This window comes from Armigeres subalbatus, chromosome 2 (assembly GCF_024139115.2).
Source record: "Armigeres subalbatus isolate Guangzhou_Male chromosome 2, GZ_Asu_2, whole genome shotgun sequence".
Taxonomy (NCBI): Eukaryota; Metazoa; Arthropoda; class Insecta; order Diptera; family Culicidae; genus Armigeres; species Armigeres subalbatus.
Window position 1 is genome coordinate 241,725,700 of NC_085140.1, and position 24,118 is coordinate 241,749,817.

At 35.6% G+C, this 24,118-nt stretch overlaps 2 protein-coding genes and 1 long non-coding RNA gene across 6 annotated transcripts in view; 1 reads left to right on the plus strand and 2 right to left on the minus strand.

Moving 5' to 3' along the window:
• Positions 1–4,320, minus strand: part of LOC134211990 (cullin-1) — a 30,014-nt gene extending 25,694 nt beyond the window's left edge. For 2 of the 3 annotated variants that reach the window (XM_062689441.1, XM_062689439.1), the window contains exons 1-3: positions 4,081–4,251; positions 2,050–2,149; positions 1,775–1,860 (exon numbers count right to left, since the gene is read on the minus strand). In XM_062689441.1, the coding sequence (XP_062545425.1) occupies positions 1,775–1,860; positions 2,050–2,106 (143 nt within the window). In that variant the 5' untranslated portion in view covers positions 2,107–2,149; positions 4,081–4,251. The other variant, XM_062689440.1, reaches the window with a different exon arrangement.
• A 3,521-nt stretch (positions 4,321–7,841) lies between these two features.
• Positions 7,842–24,118, plus strand: part of LOC134211997 (PC4 and SFRS1-interacting protein-like) — a 63,566-nt gene continuing 47,289 nt past the window's right edge. Inside the window, exons 1-3 of one of the 2 annotated variants that reach the window (XM_062689453.1) lie at positions 7,842–7,964; positions 8,027–8,137; positions 8,203–8,258. In XM_062689453.1, the coding sequence (XP_062545437.1) occupies positions 8,057–8,137; positions 8,203–8,258 (137 nt within the window). In that variant the 5' untranslated portion in view covers positions 7,842–7,964; positions 8,027–8,056. Of the gene's footprint in view, positions 8,138–8,202; positions 8,259–24,118 lie in introns of both variants that reach the window. The other variant, XM_062689452.1, reaches the window with a different exon arrangement.
• LOC134216098 (uncharacterized) lies at positions 9,328–9,647 on the minus strand. Its single transcript, XR_009980481.1, has 3 exons — positions 9,620–9,647; positions 9,483–9,536; positions 9,328–9,421 (listed from the first exon to the last, which is right to left on the minus strand). It is a non-coding gene; the product is annotated as an uncharacterized LOC134216098 (long non-coding RNA).

The following is a 24,118-nucleotide window of genomic DNA, read 5'->3' on the forward strand; positions in this document are numbered from 1 at the left end:
TATTAGTGGTGGTGGATGGTGAAGTGGTAGAAGAATTTGTGTATCTTGGAACATTAGTGACGTGCGATAATGATGTTAGCCGCGAGGTGAAAAGGCGTATCGCAGCTGCAAATAGGGCTTATTACGGACTTCGTAACCAGCTTAAGTCCCGTAGTCTGCAAACGAAAACAAAACTCGCGCTGTATACTACTCTGATTCTTCCGGTGGCTTTATACGGCCATGAGACATGGACGTTAAAGGAGGCTGATCGGAGAGCTCTCGGAGTGTTTGAGCGTAAGGTGCTGCGGACAATACTCGGCGGTAAACAGAAGAACGGTATCTGGCGGCGTCGCATGAATCACGAATTGTACCAGAGGTGGATATTATTAAGCTTATACAACACGGCAGACTACGGTGGGTTGGTCACGTTGTTCGTATGCTGGAAGAACGTCAAGCGAAGATAATATTTAGTAGAAAACCCGGAAGAGGTCGCAGGCTTCGTGGAAGGCCGCGTACACGATGGCTTTTTGCAGTTGAAGAGGACCTGAGGGCGCTCAATGTTCAGGGCGACTGGAAGCGATTGGCCCAGGATCGAGTCCAGTGGAGAAGGATACTCCATTCGGCGTAGGTTCATCGAAGCCCATCAAGTATCAAGTAAGTAATCGTAACAAATCGGCGGTGCAAAAATAGTGACTTTAGTGACCATTTTCCGAAAAATAGTGTTTTTAGTGACTGGATTCGAAATAGTGACCAAGTCACTAAAAAGTGACCTGCTATCAGCCCTGCACTACATATATTTGAAAAAAATGTTTAGAACTTTGAAACATTCATGTCATTTCTAAACCAACATTTGAAAAGGGCGTAACAGCCAAAATTTATTCCTTCGGATTCTTCGTCTACATATATAGCTATTAGAGTGGGGCGTCATGGTCATTTTTTTCAAATCAATGGTTTTTCGAAGCCATTCTGGGTCCTAAACAACTGTGCAGAATTTGGGCCCGATTGGTTTCTTCCTAGCTTTTCAAATGTTGATCTACATTTATTAGGGTCCATCTACTTGCCTCACTTTGAAATTTAAAAAATGTTAGGTAATAATTCCTTTCGAAAAACCAACCATTTCAAAGTAATAACATTTATTATGCCTTTCTCTATACTTTTTCAGATGCTTTTAATTCTACCAATGTTAATCACGCTTACGACGCAGTGATACTTCCCAGAAGAAACTATTGAAAAATGATTTAGTTTTCAAACCGTAGAAAAACTATAGCCATATTTCCCCAAAGCATTTCTTGAACCTTTTAGATAAGTCGTTATGAAATTATATGCTTGAAGCAGAAATTATGACGAATGCAATTATTAGAGTTTAATTTATCACACGAAGCGTAACTAAAGTTAAACATTGTGTGTAATCTACATTAATTTGATCATCAAAATAAACCTGCCGGAGTACATCCAGCAACATCCGCAACAGAATATGAAAATTCTGCTGATTGATGGTACCTCTTATTGGAATGATCTATTAATCGATGCAAAACTAGAAATAGAACAACCTGGAGTCCTGGATTCTAACCCTCATTCGAGATAGTAAATACAAACGCACTAATTGTAGCTTGGCAGCTGCAGACCAAACGTCAACACATTTTATATGCACCGTCTCAGATAACTTTTTTCGTCAACGTCATGCGTGAATCATCCGAAACATTTCGTCATGTTTACGCATGCATCTCTCTGTTAGCATGTAAGTATGTAGGTAGTTCCTGATACGAAAAACCAATAAAATTATTTATATACTTACGTATAGAGCTGCATATAACGGGCAAAGCTCAGGCTCTGCTCCTGTTTGTAGACCTGTTTTATTCCACCTTCCAGATCGGCCCATATCTGCAACGAAAACAAAAACAGAGAGCACCTTCTTAAAAATACGCAGTAAAAAATATAAATTAATCAGCAGTAGCAGCAAGCGCACAGATAAAATAATGAAGCAAAAACTAATAATTACGAAACATTTTCGCTTGATCTCGAGTTGTGAAAACTTACAAAACAACTTTTCACACAGTGGCTACGACTTACCTCTTCAAGATTGATATTCCGTAATCCCGTTGCTCCATGAGAGTTTAATCTAGACATTGGAGTTCCAGATGAGCTGATTTCTGAAGATTTTATGGAATTCCTGCACAAATAAGATCACAAATCACAAGAAAACTAGAATTAGTATGGAGTCTCGAGATCAGCTAACCAGCGACTGGTTTTTGCTTTTTCTCTTTCAGTGACTGTCAACTCCCATCAGCTCTCGCAGTCTGCTGCATCGCCAACCCACAACATGGATGCGCGATGCAGAAACGTCAAACGCACAATGTGCATCGCACTAAATCCGTGTCGCCAGAGATCATTATAATGGAACAATGCGAATATTTTGATTTCACCACAAACTTAATCTTTTTATTATCAGTTTAATATTAGTTTTCCTTAACTTGATACACAGTGTAAACTAACACATTGTCGAACACAATAAAATTACAATTACAATATGATAAATTATAAGAACATAATTATTTCATACTTATTTGAAATAGCTCAGTCTTATGTGCCATCCAGACTACGAGCTATATCACTTGATATAGAGTAGCTTGACATCAAAGTTCACAAATCTAGTTCAAGATTCTCTATATCAAGTAGCTATATCACCAGTCTGAACGTAGTCTTAAATCCGTATTTGCAGTAGGTAATACATTACTACAACGACTTTAGTTTACCTAAATTTTCATATCAATTGATATAGCAAATCGTGACATTAGAAGTCATACAATTCGCAATTTAATAACCTAAACATTGTAGTTTACACACCTGTCATAAGACGAGTTTAGCACTTCCATTGCGTTGTATTCTTTACATATACGCAGTGTTGGTAAAACCACTCATAAATCTCAATCAACGAGCGCTCCCGTGCGAATGAAATCATCTGCGATTTTAAAGGAATGCATCACGCTTGAATTTTTCATGCTAAAACGCATCATTTCACTCATTTGCCAAAAAATCATTTTGGCTTAAAAACGCATTTGAAATCAATTTGGGGGAAATTTATTGCCTATACATAAAAGAGTGTTTAATATTTTATGCGACAAACGTCATTTCACTGTTTTTAACGAAGGAGAACAAAAGAAAACCTGCGATGATTCAAATGGATGATTCAACTCATCCATGAGTTTTTAGGTGCTGAGTTGGGTGCGTTTCAACTCACGCTTGATTTAAATCATCCATGAGTTTTGAGATTTTGAGTTTTTACCAACACTGCATATACGTATTTTTTTCTTGTTTGAGGCCGTCTTCAGTGTATCGTATTTTAGTAGACATTCCACTAAACAAGCTAAATCACTTTTCAATAAATCTTTGAAAGTTTGATGAAAATAATAACGTAAATCTTTTACATTTAATGCTTAGGTGACGTCAAGGAAGCACCTAAATTTTTACGTTACTGAAAACGCTTCAGAAATTTCAGATGAAATTTACGTATCCATTGAATTCAATGTGAAAAGTCAGGTGAAACTTAACGTAGAATATAAATCTAAGGGTAAACTAGGTAAAACTTACTTTAATTGTAGGTAGAAAACAACGGTGATAAACTTCTTATAAGTTATATAAGAAATGAGATTAAAAAAAGGTAGAAAATAAGATTTATGAATTTGTAGTCTAAACTATCATAAAACTAGTTCATTATGGTACAATGTAGAACGTTATACTAATGACACACTGGTGGTATAAGAACCATGGTACAAGAATCTTGAAGTTAGTATCATACCAATTATTGTCTTTATCAAAGATAGTCTTGGAATAATTTTCTTGTCATCTTGTACCATGGTACAAATACCACAGATGTGTCTTTAGTATTAACCGTTTCTATTATGGTTCGGCTATCGTTTTAAAATCTTTTCAGTTTGCAGAAATAATTCTTGGCAACACGGCAGCATTAAAATCCGAACGTGCGAGATTTGAGCAAGTTGAGAAGGGGCGGGCAAGAGCGCGAGAGCCACTTCTTTTGTTCCAAAACCCGTCAGCGCATTCTTCCTGGTGGCTGAAGATGAAAATAAATCGAATAAAACTCACCTTTCCTGAGGTTTATTTCAAGAAAAATTAAGCAAGAACACTAGAGAAATATTCTAATACCATGGATAATACAAAAAACGTTAGAACAAACACTGTTTTCACGTTCAAAAGACGAAAAAAGTTATGACAACTTTTTCTACCTTGCACTGTTTAATGGAAAGTAGAAGACAGACAAACCTTTCCGAAAAAATCACTTCTTTTGCGTTCACTTCGTTTACTCTTCGGAAAGAGAGAAACTGATGTATACGTTACTCATAACACATTAATGAAAAAGTAAGCTAGCATGCTCGCATACAAAACGCTCTAATTGGAAATGCTGCATAGGTTATATAACGCATACACGGAACCGCAAATCAACTCATAATTGGGTTGTTTATAGGGGTATATACACTCAGATAAATTTCCATCTAAAACTTATGTGCACTGCACATATATTTTTGCAATCAAGCTTTGCACATGCACTTTATTAATCTTGCACATAGAATGAGAAATTTTGCAACTCTTATATTTTATGTGCACCGCTAAATAGAATTTAAAGGCATGTGCAATATATCTTATTGGGCAATTTGAATACCTTTCATGTGCAGCAACTAATAAAAATCATTTGACCCACTTTTAGAATCGTTTCAAGCTGATTTAATATTTAAATTCTTAATATATAAAATAACAAGAGATGTGAAGGAATATTCTTTTTTATTTATTTTATCATCCCTCAAAGTACATCGACTTTTAAATATTGCGATTTTTTGTCTTCTTCAATTTCGCTCTGAGGCCTTAAGCCCCAAACGCAATACAACGGAACGGCGACGGAAACGGAAAATTTGACAGTTAGCCCATATATTTTCTGTCAAATTTGCCGTTTCCGTCGCCGTTCCGTTGTATTGCGTTTGGGGCTTTAAGAGCCCTCTACAATGGATACGTTTGCGAACCTTTGCCAGTTTTACCATCTTGTCTCTCTCGACAAGATCTTTCTTTATAAAATGTCAACAATTTTCACTTCTAAACACCTTATTTCGAATACTGCGCAAACTGATCTTCCCTAACGGCATCCGGAGGACGGATGCTTCGACCAGGCACTTTCAATCCGGATCAATCGTGTCTCAGCGGACTCAACTCTAACCGATTGATTTTGATCTCCTCATCATCCGACAATCTGTTTGTTGATTCGTTGACTCGCGATCTCGCAAAATCGGCTCCGATAGATCAAGCTACATGATGTTTGCCTTCCTGAAACCGATAATTAAATTCTTTAGTCAGCACATATTTGTCCCTTTCATCGTCCTCATTTCTTACCGGTGTTACTGACGGAGTAACAATTTCTTGCATTAATAACTTATTTGTAAAGCTGGTTCCGTAGCAGCAATGCCGGATTCGGGAGTTGGGTTAGAGCTGCTGTCTATTTACATTCGACGATGGATCTTCCGGCCGATGATGACTGCTGATGAAGTATGCGGTGTTTCGCGGAGTAGTTCACTAGCGTTCGCAGAGGATACCGCGCCAAAGAGCCAAGAATCAGCGATTTGCTGCTAGCAGGAGGAACATTTGGCTCCATTTTAACGCTTGCCAGAACGTATACGTTGCACTTGGGTTAACGCTAATTTCATAATATACAATAAAATGTATTAAAAGCAAGAAATTAAATAACAAAACATAAAATCTGATTTAAAAATTATAACATTTACCTGTCTGTAATAAATAGCGGCACCACGTATGTGCGAAGATTGTCTGACATTTTATTATTATTTTCATGCTGTTCATTGTATCGTATTATATATATGCAAGGCTTGTGGCTTGTGGGCCCTCCTTAGCCGAGCGGTAAGACGCGCGGCTACAAAGCAAGACCATGCTGAGGGTGGCTGGGTTCGATTCCCGGTGCCGGTCTAGGCAATTTTCGGATTGGAAATTGTCTCGACTTCCCTGGGCATAAAAGTATCATCGTGCTAGCCTCATGATATACAAATGCAAAAATGGTAACCTGGCTTAGAAACCTCGCGGTTAATAACTGTGGAAGTGCTAAATGAACACTAAGCTGCGAGGCGGCTCTGTCCCAGTGTGGGGATGTAATGCCAATAAGAAGAAGAAGAAGATATGCAAGGCTTGATAGAACTTATGTATTGGCCGTCACATTGAAATTTTATTAGTAGCACCAATAACATTTAAATATAGAGCAGATAAATTCTAGTACAGTTTAAATGCCGCACATAAAATCTCATTGGGAGTCGTTGAATCATTTTTATATGCTTGCTGCACATAAAATATAATGGAGTTTTGAGCTCAGTGTATGTTTTTACATATTCTGAATCTGCATAAAAAAACTGAGCCTAACCTCAATTTTTCAGAATTTTTAGAGCCCCAAAACAATTTTTAATTTCAAGCATAATTTTTCATAACGACGTATGTAACAATTATGAGGATTCGAGAAATCCTTTGCAGAAAGTTGGCAAAACTTTTTCTAAAACTGTTTTAAAACTAAATCTTTTTCCAATACTTTTTTCCGCTGGCATGCGTCATTACATGACACGTAATAAGCGTGCTTCACATCAAATCTCAGTTCATTCAAATTCACTGTGAAAAACGATAAAATTATACATACACCGGTATGCTGCACGCACGTCGGTGTACATTGGTCGGTTTTCCATAGTGCACGATTGACGCAACTGCAGTTTTGCTTTGTTTTGCTTTTTTTGTTACATAGGTCGCTCTTAGTTCTCATATGTTAAAGCGACGTATGTAACAGTGAGACTTCAAAAATAGATTTTTGACATACGTCGATTCGTAAAAAGATTGAATTAAAGAATTTTAAGATCCGAAATCAGTAAAATCGATGCGTATTATATAAAGCCGCGTGTGATTGTCACGTTGTATTAAAAACCTCGTTTTGTTTACTTTTGTTACATACGTCGTTATGAAAAATTATGCTTGATTTGGATTTTAAATTAATATGGGACTAAAAATTTGTTCTTATGCTGCATGGGCCAACTGTCATTCTATGATTGAATGTTAGTGTCATTCTGTCAAATTTTAACTAAAAGTTAAACGAATCGCTGAAATGGTTCACAGCTTGAGTTGTTCAATTCACTTGCCTTGTCAAAACTTAGCATTGAGGATTGCTGACGCTAATCACCTTTCTCTTTCAAGCGCATAAAGCCTACCTTATACCTCGGAAAATTTTTCCGTCAGATTTTGGTACCCATGCATTTAAAATGGGGCCGGGATTTTGATTTTCCGTGTCCAAATCCCGAAAACACCGCATATGTAAAAATACATGGGGAAAACATTCGCGGACCATGTATAGAGTGTATAGAGTACCACAATTGGGTTGTTTAGCGAAGAAAAATATGAGGTTTTTTATAGTTCAACATAAAGAGCATGCTTTTCTGATCTCCAACATGTTTTTATTTTGTTTGTAAACCTTTTATTTACATTTTTATACAGCAAACAATAATCCATTTCAATCGATAGAATGACACTAACATTCATAGAATGACAGTTGGCCCATGCAGCATAAGAACAAATTTTTAGTCCCATATCAATTTAAAATGCAAATTAAAAATAGTTCCGGCACTCCAATAATTCTGAAAAATTGGAGTTAGGCTCAGTTTTTCCTACAGATTCAGAATATGTAAAAACATCGATACCCATTAAGAACCCAATTACTGCTGATTTTACTTTTTATTTCTCTCCGTGTTTTTCTGTTAGCCTATGCAGCATTTTCAAATAACGAGCGTCACGGCAAAATGTCAGTTTTTGTAACGGTTGCGTCCAGCTTCAGTGGTGTTTGTGCGTCGTCGACGGATCCGTCACTGCTTCGATTCATTGAACAGAAAAAGCAGAGAAGTGAGGAAGCGCATCGCTCCATCGAAAAGCTTGTCCCGCTTTTTACGGTAATTCAGTGGCAGAAGTTTTTCTCCGGTATTCGGAAGACTATACAAGTATCATTCCGCAGAATTTGACATAAAAACTAACTGAAGTAACAATGGTTGCGCCGAAGAAAACGTATAGCGTAGGGGATTTGGTGTTTGCCAAGGTGAAAGGTTATCCGCCCTGGCCAGCAAAGGTAAGCGCTTGCAAATATGGGTGGCTTTGGTTTTCCCTCCGCTAATATCAGGAACTCATTTTTAGATCTTGAAATTCGAGAAGAAAAAGTACAATGTCTACTTTTACGGAACAGGAGAAACGTAAGTACCGGTGGGGTTGCCATAGAGCAGTTAATTTTGGGTGTAAAATGGCTTATTACGACGTCGCCAACTTTGGTTATTTAGTTTGGAGGAATGCTGACAGACGGACGCGTACGAAGAAACAAAAAAATCTAAGATGGATTCCTTCGATCTCCGATCTGTACCAGGGTTGTTGCATGTTGGGCACGCAAACATTTCCGAGATCCTCGGAAATATCAAATGAATGTAGAAGAAAGTCAAGGTATACTTATCAAAATATCGTAAACAATCACAAACCTAACCATTTTTCACTTGCGTTAAGCTAGGCACCAAAAACCTAGGCACCAAAAAAATATTTTTAACCGTTCGAAGCGCCATCTGTATGTCAAGTAGCGTTAAGCTAGGCACCAAATTTTATTTTGAAATATTTCATTTCTGTTAAGCTAGGCACCAAATTTTATTTAAAGTTGTACCGAAAGGCTATAGGACTACTCCAAAGAACAACTTTTGATAGAAGGCCCGGAGACCCATAGTGTTATATACCGATCGACTCAGTTCGACGAATCGAGGTGATGTCTGTATATAGAGGATAGGGGAATAGGAATAGGAATAGAGGAATTCTCAGGATCTGTCTTATTTTGAGAATTAAAATTAAAAGGCAATAGGGGTATACACTTAACGGCGTACACTGAACCAAATCTTCATCCTGATAGCGACTGGTACTTGATTTGGTCCCGCCCCTTAACGATAATCATTCACTTTCAGGATGATCGTCATTTGCCAGCTCCCATTCGCTAACGTGCGTCACGTATGATAGTCATCCCATTTCCATTGCCCAATGCAGATGGTGTGAAGGTGAGGAATATTCGGGGAACAGATGATTCCAGAATGGTTTTGAAATTATTTTAATTTGAAAATAATGTTTTTCAATTTGAAAACTGGGTGACAAATTCAATTACCATTTTTTTGAACAATCAAGTAAAACACGAATAATATTCAGAAATAGCATGCACATTTTATTTGCGTATTGTGTACTTCATTTATTGGTTCGTCTACAAAAATATGGCCATTCTTCGGACCGAGCTTCACTGCGCTGCCTTCTGTACCGTACGGGTTTCTTCGGGAATGTTCTTATGATGGAACCAGAACAACGTTACATCAATCCTCCTGAGATCCTGCAAAATCTTGTAGAAACAATACTTATTTTATGTTTCCGTGAGTATTTAATCGAATGTTTTTACTTACTGGAAGCTGCGCGAGCGCAAGCCAAGTCCGTGATGACAGCAAGATGAATTATCACTGAGGATGAAAACAATATTTAAATTATTGTGTGCACCGAGGTGTGCACTTATTACTTGACTGATTATGTTTTTCATACGAACCACAAATCCATAGCGCCTGGAAATAAACTCCAAGTCGCTCGAAACTAGCTTGCGATTGGAAATAGCACGGACTATTGTGGCAGAAAATTAAAAGAAAACATGGCGATAATGTTTGCTTTGCCTCTGGCAGGCACTCACTCAACCAATCCGCACATTCATATGTACACAATGCATTTCAATACCGAATGAACTTTGTTGTGGGGACAAACCAAAACAAATATCATCCGGTATCTCAATCATTCTACTTCGGTATAGATGTATATGAAATTTGAGTGACACATCATTCAACAAGCGTTATAAGTGTTGTTTGCTGGTCGGATGATTTTCATTCGGTTTTACATGGGAAGTCATACACAGTGGGACAGCATACACTTGTGGAAGGAATAATATTTTAAACAAGTCAAGTCAAGTCAAATCAGTCGATTTAAGGTCGATGTTTTGGCTCAGTGTAGGTTGCTGCGTATCTGATTATAGAAATGTTTCACACTCAATCACTAAGGACATATTTCAAATCGCCTATGAAACATTTCCATAAACAGATACACATCAACCTACGCCGTTAACTGAATCCCCCTAATTAGAGTCCTATAAGAAGAGTAACGTCATGTGCCACGTTTGACAGGTCTCCTGCTCGTTTGGAACGCGCATTTGTATGGAACTGACAGACGATTCTGTTCCAATTCTGACACTTGACGACACTGTTATTATAATCACTGTACCCCTAATGATTAATGTTTTTTGCCTTTCTCGTATACTAATAGTACGTTCAGATTATGAGCTATATCACTTGATATAGCGAATCTTGACATGAGATGCCATATGCATTATTTCCAGTGAAAACTAGATGTACAAACACTGATGTCAAGATGCTGTATATCAAGTATTATAGCTCATAATCTGAACGTAGTCTAATAGTACGTTCAGATTATGAGCTATATCACTTGATATAACGAATCTTGACATGAGATGCCATATGCATTATTTCCAGTGAAAACTAGATGTACAAACACTGATGTCAAGATGCTCTATATCAAGTGATATAGCTCATAATCTGAACGTAGTTTAAGACTACGTTCAGATTATGAGCTATATCACTTGATATAGAGCATCTTGACATCAGTGTTTGTACATCTAGTTTTCACTGGAAATAATGCATATGGCATCTCATGTCAAGATTCGCTATATTAAGTGATATAGGTCATAATCTGAACGTAGTCTTAGACTACGTTCAGATTATGAGCTATAATACTTGATATACAGCATCTTGACATCAGTGTTTGTACATCTAGTTTTCACTGGAAATAATGCATATGGCATCTCATGTCAAGATTCGCTATATCAAGTGATATAGCTCATAATCTGAACGTACTATAATAGTACGTTCAGATTATGAGCTATATCACTTGATATAGCGAATCTTGACATGAGATGCCATATGCATTATTTCCAGTAAAAACTAGATGTACAAACACTGATGTCAAGATGCTCTATATCAAGTGATATAGCTCATAATCTGAACGTAGTCTAATAGTACGTTCAGATTATGAGCTATATCACTTGATATAGCGAATCTTGACATGAGATGCCATATGCATTATTTCCAGTGAAAACTAGATGTACAAACACTGATGTCAAGATGCTGTATATCAAGTAATATAGCTCATAATCTGAACGTAGTCTAAGTATACGTAAAGGCTATATGTTCACTCCAAAAACAAACTTTTTATAGAAGGCTCGGAGACCCATAGTGTTATATACCAATCGACTCAGCTCGACGAATTGAGGTGATGTCTGTGTGTGTGCGTGTGTGTGTGTGTGTGTATGTGTGTGTGTATGTGCGCACCAAAAGAGCAAAAAGTCTCGCTCACTTTTTTGTACTTACCCTTGACCGATTTCTTCGCAACAGGTTGCATTTGACGCAGTATTCTGCCCCATTGTTTCCTATTGAAAATTGGCCGGATCGGACTATGGGCTTGAGAGTTATGGCCAAAATACTTTTTCTCATGAAAAAGCGCGTAAAAAAGTCTCGCTCACTTTTTTTGTACTTACCCTTGACCGATTTCTTCGCAACAGGTTGCATTTGATGCAGTATTCTGCCCCATTGTTTCCTATTAAAAATTGGCCGGTTCGGACTATGGGCTTGGGAGTTATGGCCAAAATACTTTTTCTCATAAAAAAGCGCGTAAAAAAGTCTCGCTCACTTTTTTTGTACTTACCGTTGACCGATTTCTTCGCAACAGGTTGCATTTGCCCCATTATTTCCTATTAAAAATTGGCCGAATCGGACTATGGGCTTGGGAGTTATGGCCAAAATACTTTTTCTCATAAAAAAGCGCGTGAAAAAGTCTCGCTCACTTTTTTTGTACTTACCCTTGACCGATTTCTTCGCAACAGGATGCATTTGACGCAGTATTCTGCCCCATTGTTTTATATTGAAAATTGGCCGGATCGGACTATGGGCTTGGGAGTTAAGGCCAAAATACTTTTTCTCTTAGAAAAGCGCGTAAAAAAGTCTAGCTCACGTTTAATGCACTTACCCTAAACCGATTTCCTTGCCCAAAATCTCGCCCAAAATACTATTTTTTACCGCACGAGAAAGGCATCATCACCGCTAGGTGGATTGATCTGGGTTTTCTTAAAAAAAACCCCGATTGATCCACCTAGCGATGTTTGTGCCTTTCTCGTACATTAATCGGATCAAGATAAGTGCCTAAAAGATGAGTGTTTGAGATGGCGAATTCGATCCTCGGTCCGGTCTAGAATGTTTTCGGGTTGGAAACTTTCTCGACACCCTGGGCATAGTGTATCCATTGTACTTGCCACACAAGATACATACTCATGCAATGGCGGGCATAGAGAAGCTTCTAATTAATAACTGAGGAAATGCTAATAGAATACTAAGTTGAAAAGCTAAGCCAAATTCCATTCCAGAAGAAGAAGAAGGGTCTCCGGATCTTCTATCACAAAATCGTCTTGGAAGTGAATATAATTATATAGGGGAACAGACGGCTTTGGCAGGTTTTGTTTTATTATTGGCAGGGGGGTTTTTGTTGACCGAATTTTATGAAATCTGGCCACACCATTCTTTGATATGCAAAGAATGTTTAGGCCAAATTTGAGCAAAATCAGTCATAAAAACCCAGATTAATCCACCTAGCAGTGATTATGCCTTTCTCGTGCATTATAAAATATATTGAAAGAATCACATTAGAAAGGTCAAAAAAGCTCTTTAGGAGAATAGATCACTTTTTTTCGATCATTTTGCATGTTTTTGCATTAGTTAAAATGTATTGCCACGTTGGTTGAGGGTAAGTGCAAAAAAGCGAACATATAGCCTTTACGTAAATACTTAGAGTAAAATCAGCAGTGATTCAAATCGTTCGGGGCTGTCAGTTTGAATATGAATCTGAAACATTAATTTTCCCAGTAGCTGTTCTAGATTCAGTTTTTATACCAGTCAACTGTCAAAAAAATAAAACTGGTATAACGCTCCGTTCTATTTTCTGCAGATTTGAACCACGATTGAATCACGAGATTCAAATATTGTTCAATTGTTTTGGTGTATGGATGCGTCATTTTATCTACGGATCAATCCACTATGCAATTACGGCGCCTTTCTTGCCAGTAACATAATAATTTCAATTAATTGAAAATTTGAAAAACATGAATAGAACACTGCTGGGGGAACCAGCAAGTTTGTTCTATTTTGCTCCAGATTCAAACTAGAATAGTGGTCGAAAATTTGCAATGAAACTGAATCACTCCTGATTTCACTCTTAGTATACGAGAAAGGCAAAAATAGATCAGAAAACTGGTATAGCAAAATTTGGAACACTGGTGCGAGCTCTTTTTTGACGTAGGACTTACGTCTTTCTTTACTATACTGGGTGTCATTTAGATTTTTGGAAATCGAGATCGTTACGCTGAAAGGAAAGATTTCGAACGTTACTAGCGCCTTTATCTTTTGATGGATTTTTAAGATTTATATATCAATCGACTCGGACGCTTTCCAGCAATTTACCTATTTCATTGAAACTTAAGATTATTAACGATAAGCTATTGAAAATTTCAATTCTTGTCAAGCTAGCAAAAATTTCATATGTAACCAATCCCGTGCATTCCTAACACGGACATCAGAATGCGGTATGTCACGGGCCTTCGGGTTCACCGCAAGATTTTCTTTATGTATAAAAGAAGCAGTACCTCCCGTATGCGAGTCATTACAATTTGTGACAGCAGCGAGTACTGACGTGCTTTTTGCTCTTGCATTTTTCGTTTCGTTCGTTCGTTCGCTGTGTTTACCTACACAGCATGCAGTCACCAGCAGGAGAGCGAATACGCATGAATGAAGTCGGCGCATTTTTTTTGTCATTCTGTGCTTGATGATGGTCGGATGCAGTGGTATCGGTTGGGATAGATGCGATCGCTCGTAGCATCGATCGGAGTTCACGGGTAGAGGCCGATTATGGTTGAGGCAGCAATGGCAGCGGTGGCAGAAGAATAAAATTAGCCCAGAGAGATTTGGATTGCTCAACCACGGAAGTGATTGGTTTCATAATTCATTTGATACCAGGATGAGTACGAGTCATGTCATATGACTGACCAAATGTTAAGTTGTGATTGGTACTAAACGACAACTAGTAGGGTTACTGCTACTTGACTTGTTTCTTATTGTTGTGATTTTTTCGAGGATTTTTTTCAGCAGTAAACACGCATGTTAGCAAATAGAAGTAATAACGAAATTCGTGAATACAGCGACGGGTGTTTGGAGAACGGAACAGTTCCCCTAAAATAGCACATTTTGCCCAAGTCTGATAATTTTATTAATAGAATTTTGTCTTGCCTTTCTCGTACAACTTAGTTGTACCGAAAGGCTATCATTTCACTCCAAATTCGAAATTTGATAGAAGTCCCGGAGACCCATAGTGTTATATACCATTCGACTCAGCTCGATGAGCTGAACAAATGTCTGTCTGTCCGTGTGTGCGTGTGTGTGTATGTGTGTGCGTGTGTGTGTGCACAAAATGCCATAAAAAACATTATCCAAATTTTCACATAGAAACTCTTAACCGATTTTCTTGCAACAAGTTGCATCCGACAGAGACTAAAACGCTGTTGATCACTATTGAATTTCATAATAATTGCAAATTGCAAAAAATAAATAATATTAAAATAGTGATGAGATATAGTGACATAGAACAATAATGTGTTATGAAAAATGCCTTGCATCTATGAATATTTTTAAAGTTTATCCGCGGCTTGCTCCCATTAAGAGTTTCATCGTACTATAAATATGCTCGTGTTGCACGCATTTAGGCGTAAGTACCGTGCAAACTTAAACTTCGGACACTTAAGCAATTTCTGATACAAAACTAATCTGTATTCATGCATTTTCAATCATTCTGTTTAAATCACCATTTCAACTACAGTATCCCCCCGCTTATCCGGACCTCGCTAGTCCGACGACTCGTTAGTCCAGATCTCACTAATTCGGAATTTTCCGGATTAAAAAGTATCAACACCCATTTAAACACATTATGCTGTCAGTTTTCAAATTTGTGCTGTGATTTTGTTTTGGTTCGTTTGTATGGATTTGACAGTCGGATTAACGAGAGAAACCCCGATAGTCCGGCCATACATTTGTCGGATCAGCGGGGGTATACTGTATAATGTATAGCCCTTACCTTATAGCAACGGGTTTAAATTGTCCGAATAGTAGCTTAGAATCTTTGCAATTCCCGAAAATATTCGGCTTCTGTTTGATTTAAATTTCGGACAGCAGCTGCCATTGGAATCATAGTTCGGACACAGTGATTCCAACTTCGGACACTTAATTACACATCACCGGGGGGAATATTTGCAAATAAATGTAAGTGAATAGTACGGACAGACATTTAAATGTTCCGTCGTATTGAATTAACATGGTTTACTTAAAAATCTGAAAAAAATTACAGTAACAAGATAAAAACATATATATTTGATTAAGGGAAAATCCCCAGGGCGTAAGTTTCGTAATTTTGAGAAATTTAAATCGGAAAATTTCTTAACTCATATGAGTGAAATCATCACATGTTGAAGATAGGTCCATTACAACACCTTAGCGTGCACTTAAAAATCTGAAAAAATTACAGTAACAAGATAAAAACATATATATTTGATTAAGGGAAAATCCCCAGGGCATAAGTTTCGTAATTTTGAGAAATTTAATTCGGAAAATTTAAGTTTCGTAATTTTGAGAAATTTAATTCGGAAAATTTCTTAACTCATATGAGTGAAATCATCACATGTTGAAGATAGGTCCATTACAACACCTTAGCGTGCACTTAAAAATCTGAAAAAATTACAGTAACAAGATAAAAACATATATATTTGATTAAGGGAAAATCCCCAGGGCGTAAGTTTCGTAATTTTGAGAAATTTAATTCGGAAAATTTCTTAACTCATATGAGTGAAATCATCACATGTTGAAGATAGGTCCATTACAACACCTTAGCGTGCACTTAAAAATCTGAAAAAATTACAGTAACAAGATAAAAACATATATATTTGATTAAGGGAAAATCCCCAGGGCGTAAGTTTCGTAATTTTGAGAAATTTAATTCGGAAAATTTCTTAACTCATATGAGTGAAATCATCACATGTTGAAGATAGGTCCATTACGACACCTTAGCGTGCACTTAAAAATCTGAAAAATTACAGTAACAAGATAAAAACATATATATTTGATTAAGGGAAAATCCCCAGGGCGTAAGTTTCGTAATTTTGAGAAATTTAATTCGGAAAATTTCTTAACTCATATGAGTGAAATCATCACATGTTGAAGATAGGTCCATTACGACACCTTAGCGTGCACTTAAAAATCTGAAAAATCTACAGTAACAAGATAAAAACATATATATTTGATTAAGGGAAAATCCCCAGGGCGTAAGTTTCGTAATTTTGAGAAATTTAATTCGGAAAATTTCTTAACTCATATGAGTGAAATCATCACATGTTGAAGATAGGTCCATTACAACACCTTAGCGTGCACTTAAAAATCTGAAAAAATTACAGTAACAAGATAAAAACATATATATTTGATTAAGGAAAATCCCCAGGGCGTAAGTTTCGTAATTTTGAGAAATTTAATTCGGAAAATTTCTTAACTCATATGAGTGAAATCATCACATGTTGAAGATAGGTCCATTACAACACCTTAGCGTGCACTTAAATATCTGAAAAAATTACAGTAACAAGATAAAAACATATATATTTGATTAAGGAAAATCCCCAGGGCGTAAGTTTCGTAATTTTGAGAAATTTAATTCGGAAAATTTCTTAACTCATATGAGTGAAATCATCACATGTTGAAGATAGGTCCATTACAACACCTTAGCGTGCACTTAAAAATCTGAAAAATTACAGTAACAAGATAAAACATATATATTTGATTAAGGAAAATCCCCAGGGCGTAAGTTTCGTAATTTTGAGAAATTTAATTCGGAAAATTTCTTAACTCATATGAGTGAAATCATCACATGTTGAAGATAGGTCCATTACGACACCTTAGCGTGCACTTAAAAATCTGAAAAAAATACAGTAACAAGATAAAAACATATATATTTGATTAAGGGAAAATCCCCAGGGCGTAAGTTTCGTAATTTTGAGAAATTTAATTCGGAAAATTTCTTAACTCATATGAGTGAAATCATCACATGTTGAAGATAGGTCCATTACGAAACCTTAGCGTGCACTTAAAAATCTGAAAAAATTACAGTAAGCAGATAAAAACATATATATTTGATTAAGGGAAAATCCCCAGGGCGTAAGTTTCGTAATTTTGAGAAATTTAATTCGGAAAATTTCTTAACTCATATGAGTGAAATCATCACATGTTGAAGATAGGTCCATTACAACACCTTAGCGTGCACTTAAAAATCTGAAAAAATTACAGTAACAAGATAAAAACATATATATTTGATTAAGGGAAAATCCCCAGGGCGTAAGTTTCGTAATTTTGAGAAATTTAATTCGGAAAATTTCTTAACTCATATGAGTGAAATCATCACATGTTGAAGATAGGTCCATTACAACACCTTAGCGTGCACTTAAAATCTGAAAAATTACAGTAACAAGATAAAAACATATATATTTGATTAAGGAAAATCCCCAGGGCGTAAGTTTCTGTAATTTTGAGAAATTTAATTCGGAAAATTTCTTAACTCATATGAGTGAAATCATCACATGTTGAAGATAGGTCCATTACAACACCTTAGCGTGCACTTAAAAATCTGAAAAATTACAGTAACAAGATAAAACATATATATTTGATTAAGGGAAAATCCCCAGGGCGTAAGTTTCGTAATTTTGAGAAATTTAATTCGGAAAATTTCTTAACTCATATGAGTGAAATCATCACATGTTGAAGATAGGTCCATTACAACACCTTAGCGTGCACTTAAAAATCTGAAAAAATTACAATAACAAGATAAAAAAAATATATATTTGATTAAGGGAAAATCCCCAGGGCGTAAGTTTCGTAATTTTGAGAAATTTAAATCGGAAAATTTCTTAACTCATATGAGTGAAATCATCACATGTTGAAGATAGGTCCATTACAACACCTTAGCGTGCACTTAAAAATCTGAAAAAATTACAGTAACAAGATAAAAACATATATATTTGATTAAGGGAAAATCCCCAGGGCGTAAGTTTCGTAATTTTGAGAAATTTAAATCGGAAAATTTCTTAACTCATATGAGTGAAATCATCACATGTTGAAGATAGGTCCATTACAACACCTTAGCGTGCACTTAAAAATCTGAAAAAATTACAGTAACAAGATAAAAACATATATATTTGATTAAGGGAAAATCCCCAGGGCGTAAGTTTCGTAATTTTGAGAAATTTAAATCGGAAAATTTCTTAACTCATATGAGTGAAATCATCACATGTTGAAGATAGGTCCATTACAACACCTTAGCGTGCACTTAAAAATCTGAAAAAATTACAGTAACAAGATAAAAACATATATATTTGATTAAGGGAAAATCCCCAGGGCGTAAGTTTCGTAATTTTGAGAAATTTAAATCGGAAAATTTCTTAACTCATATGAGTGAAATCATCACATGTTGAAGATAGGTCCATTACAACACCTTAGCGTGCACTTAAAAATCTGAAAAAATTACAGTAACAAGATAAAAACATATATATTTGATTAAGGGAAAATCCCCAGGGCGTAAGTTTCGTAATTTTGAGAAATTTAATTCGGAAAATTTCTTAACTCATATGAGTGAAATCATCACATGTTGAAGATAGGTCCATTACAACACCTTAGCGTGCACTTAAAAATCTGAAAAAATTACAGTAAGCAGATAAAAACATATATATTTGATTAAGGGAAAATCCCCAGGGCGTAAGTTTCGTAATTTTGAGAAATTTAAATCGGAAAATTTCTTAACTCATATGAGTGAAATCATCACATGTTGAAGATAGGTCCATTACAACACCTTAGCGTGCACTTAAAAATCTGAAAAAATTACAGTAAGCAGATAAAAACATATATATTTGATTAAGGGAAAATCCCCAGGGCGTAAGTTTCGTAATTTTGAGAAATTTAAATCGGAAAATTTCTTAACTCATATGAGTGAAATCATCACATGTTGAAGATAGGTCCATTACGACACCTTAGCGTGCACTTAAAAATCTGAAAAAATTACAGTAACAAGATAAAAACATATATATTTGATTAAGGGAAAATCCCCAGGGCGTAAGTTTCGTAATTTTGAGAAATTTAAATCGGAAAATTTCTTAACTCATATGAGTGAAATCATCACATGTTGAAGATAGGTCCATTACGACACCTTAGCGTGCACTTACGAACCTTTGCAAATTACAGTAACAAGATAAAAACATATATATTTGATTAAGGGAAAATCCCCAGGGCGTAAGTTTCGTAATTTTGAGAAATTTAATTCGGAAAATTTCTTAACTCATGAGTGAAATCATCACATGTTGAAGATAGGTCCATTACGACACCTTAGCGTGCACTTAAAAATCTGAAAAAATTCCAGTAACAAGCTAAAAACATATATATTTGATTAAGGGAAAATCCCCAGGGCGTTAGTTTCGTAATTTTGAGAAATTTAATTCGGAAAATTTCTTAACTCATATGAGTGAAATCATCACATGTTGAAGATAGGTCCATTACAACACCTTAGCGTGCACTTAAACATCTCAAAAAATTACAGTAACAAGATAATTACATATATATTCGATTAAGGGAACATCCCCAGGGCGTAAGTTTCGTAATTTTGAGAACTTTAATTCGGAAAATTTCTTAACTCATGAGTGAAATCATCACATGTTGAAGATAGGTCCATTACAACACCTTAGCGTGCACTTAAAAATCTGAAAAAATTACAGTAAGCAGATAAAAACATATATATTTGATTAAGGGAAAATCCCCAGGGCGTAAGTTTCGTAATTTTGAGAAATTTAAATCGGAAAATTTCTTAACTCATATGAGTGAAATCATCACATGTTGAAGATAGGTCCATTACGAAACCTTAGCGTGCACTTAAAAATCTGAAAAAATTACAGTAAGCAGATAAAAACATATATATTTGATTAAGGGAAAATCCCCAGGGCGTAAGTTTCGTAATTTTGAGAAATTTAAATCGGAAAATTTCTTAACTCATATGAGTGAAATCATCACATGTTGAAGATAGGTCCATTACGACACCTTAGCGTGCACTTAAAAATCTGAAAAAATTACAGTAACAAGATAAAAACATATATATTTGATTAAGGGAAAATCCCCAGGGCGTAAGTTTCGTAATTTTGAGAAATTTAAATCGGAAAATTTCTTAACTCATATGAGTGAAATCATCACATGTTGAAGATAGGTCCATTACGACACCTTAGCGTGCACTTAAAAATCTGAAAAAATTACAGTAACAAGATAAAAACATATATATTTGATTAAGGGAAAATCCCCAGGGCGTAAGTTTCGTAATTTTGAGAAATTTAATTCGGAAAATTTCTTAACTCATGAGTGAAATCATCACATGTTGAAGATAGGTCCATTACGACACCTTAGCGTGCACTTAAAAATCTGAAAAAATTACAGTAACAAGATAAAAACATATATATTTGATTAAGGGAAAATCCCCAGGGCGTTAGTTTCGTAATTTTGAGAAATTTAATTCGGAAAATTTCTTAACTCATATGAGTGAAATCATCACATGTTGAAGATAGGTCCATTACAACACCTTAGCGTGCACTTAAAAATCTGAAAAAATTACAGTAACAAGATAAAAACATATATATTTGATTAAGGGAAAATCCCCAGGGCGTTAGTTTCGTAATTTTGAGAAATTTAATTCGGAAAATTTCTTAACTCATATGAGTGAAATCATCACATGTTGAAGATAGGTCCATTACAACACCTTAGCGTGCACTTAAAAATCTGAAAAAATTACAGTAAGCAGATAAAAACATATATATTTGATTAAGGGAAAATCTCCAGGGCGTAAGTTTCGTAATTTTGAGAAATTTAATTCGGAAAATTTCTTAACTCATATGAGTGAAATCATCACATGTTGAAGATAGGTCCATTACAACACCTTAGCGTGCACTTAAAAATCTGAAAAAATTACAGTAAGCAGATAAAAACATATATATTTGATTTAAGGAAAATCCCCAGGGCGTACGTTTCGTCATTTTGAGAAATTTAAATCGGAAAATTTCTTAACTCATATGAGTTAAATCATCACATGTTGAAGATAGGTCCATTACGAAACCTTAGCGTGCACTTAAAATCTGAAAAAATTACAGTAAGCAGATAAAAACATATATATTTGATTAAAGGAAAATCCCCAGGGCGTAAGTTTCGTAATTTTGAGAAATTTAATTCGGAAAATTTCTTAACTCATATGAGTGAAATCATCACATGTTGAAGATAGGTCCATTACGACACCTTAGCGTGCACTTAAAAATCTGAAAAAATTACAGTAACAAGATAAAAACATATATATTTGATTAAGGGAAAATCCCCAGGGCGTAAGTTTCGTAATTTTGAGAAATTTAAATCGGAAAATTTCTTAGGGTAGAATACGGCATTGGCAGGGTGCGACGGTTGTTGGCACCCTCAACAATATTTGCGTTTTCCAGCAAACATACACTATTTATGAACATAATTATGATTCAATCACACAATTTCATGTCTAAGCTTTCATTTGAATAAGTTGTTTGTGTAAAAGTAGCAAGATTTGATGTGTTAATCACCGAAACAAATTTGCACGTCCGAAATCCTTGCTATTATTGCATTGCCAAAGAAAGCAGCGCACGAAAAGCAAACTGTTACTTACTTTTTTGGATCGCCTGTTTCTCCTCTTTATTGCGTATGACACGACAAATTAAGTACGTAAACTACTTTTTACACTTTATCAACACTTGATTATCACCACAAAGAGCAAATTTATGCAATATTTGCTCTATGTTTCACTAAATAAAATCGGGACTGTTCGTTTTCTTTGACAGCAGCACACTTCGGAATAGAGCGAGAGAATGTGTTTGTGAGCATATCAAACACACGCTAAAAAGATACCACGCACAATTCTATGTGATTTTATTTTAGCAAAAATACGAACAAAATATCCGGCGATGGCATTTATTTATTTTTAAATGTTAAAATACAAATGCTTCTATTCAGATTTGTACGCAGACCATGAATTATATCAAAAGTGATAGCCACACCATAGTATTTTAACCCTTATGTGGCTGACAGGACCGTTTTCCATTTGCAACTTCAATACTTTCCAAGCTCTTAAAAACAATCATAACCATTCCCGTTCCTACATAGCGCATTTCAACCATAAATAATTGCCTACTTTTAGGGTATTATCTATTATTCAACTGTGAAACGTAGTGTAAGAATGGGGTGGCTCCAGCGGCTTATTCATTATTCATATATGAAGACTCACGAGGTGGAATATATTGTTAATATACTATACTACCAGAACCGACGAGCTTCGTTACACCTAACATTGATTAATTATATATTTTTTACATTATTTAAAAGACGATTAAGTATTCGAAATTTGCAAATTTTGATTCCATTTTTTGGATTATTTTTCGATTAAAGCAGAAATTTGTATTTCATTTGTATGGGAGCCCCCCTTCCAGAAGAGGAGGGGTCTAATACCATCATAAGAACCTTCATCGTTCCCAAAAACCTCTACATACAAATGTTCATGCCGTTTTCTAGTCTATAAGGGCAGATAGACAAAAATTCATTCTTATGTGTATAGATTGGGTTTTACGTAGTTTACGTCGAGCGGTCGTGTCTTGTACACAACCACCATGATTTTTTTGATGAAACAAACATATCATGTAAGGACCGCTACGAGCAAGTTGTGTATTTGAAACTGGTTGATATACTTTTGCTTACGACTCTAAGGCATTACAAAAGACAAAAGATGTAAATCTTGGCAGCGGACAAAAAGCATTTAAGTTCCCTTCTCCAAAATGGCCAACATTATTCAAATAGGTTGAAAATGGTAAAAGTTATGATAATATCAATATCTGGGTACACGGGTACCCTATCTGCCATTCACGTCTGTTTTTTGTTGGCCGCATAAGGGTTAAATTTGTTTTACAATGTGTTTAAATGCTTTTTGCCTATATGTCCACAGCACATAAAATTGATGCCAAGGCTAAAAATCCATGTTTTGTTTTAAACCAATTTGATAAACAATAAAGTTTGTTCCAAAATTGAGTGAAGCGAGATGAGCGTGCGGCCGATTAATATGAATGAATTTTACTACTGGAGGATATAAACAACCAGCATTTGGCACCAATACATTACCAGTTTTCTAATTCCATGTCTAGTTGCTAAAGGGAGCAAACTCATTGCTGATAATAGAAATTGCTATGCCAATAGAAGAAACGTTGACCTGTTACTTTATATTAAATTTGCTGAGTTTGTGGTAAAAGCTGTTATATTTAGTGAACACCAATCATCAAAGAAAGAGCATACAAATGTATACCTGTTGAACTATACCTGTGTTTTAGTGTATTTATTCATTATTTTTATCATTCTATTTGGCGAATGTCTTAGACTGCCAAGAATAGGTATTTTCCCCTAACTCATATGAGTGAAATCATCACATGTTGAAGATAGGTCCATTACGACACCTTAGCGTGCACTTAAAAATCTGAAAAAATTACAGTAACAAGATAAAAACATATATATTTGATTAAGGGAAAATCCCCAGGGCGTAAGTTTCGTAATTTTGAGAAATTTAATTCGGAAAATTTCTTAACTCATATGAGTGAAATCATCACATGTTGAAGATAGGTCCATTACGACACCTTAGCGTGCACTTAAAAATCTGAAAAAATTACAGTAACAAGATAAAAACATATATATTTGATTAAGGGAAAATCCCCAGGGCGTAAGTTTCGTAATTTTGAGAAATTTAATTCGGAAAATTTCTTAACTCATATGACCACATG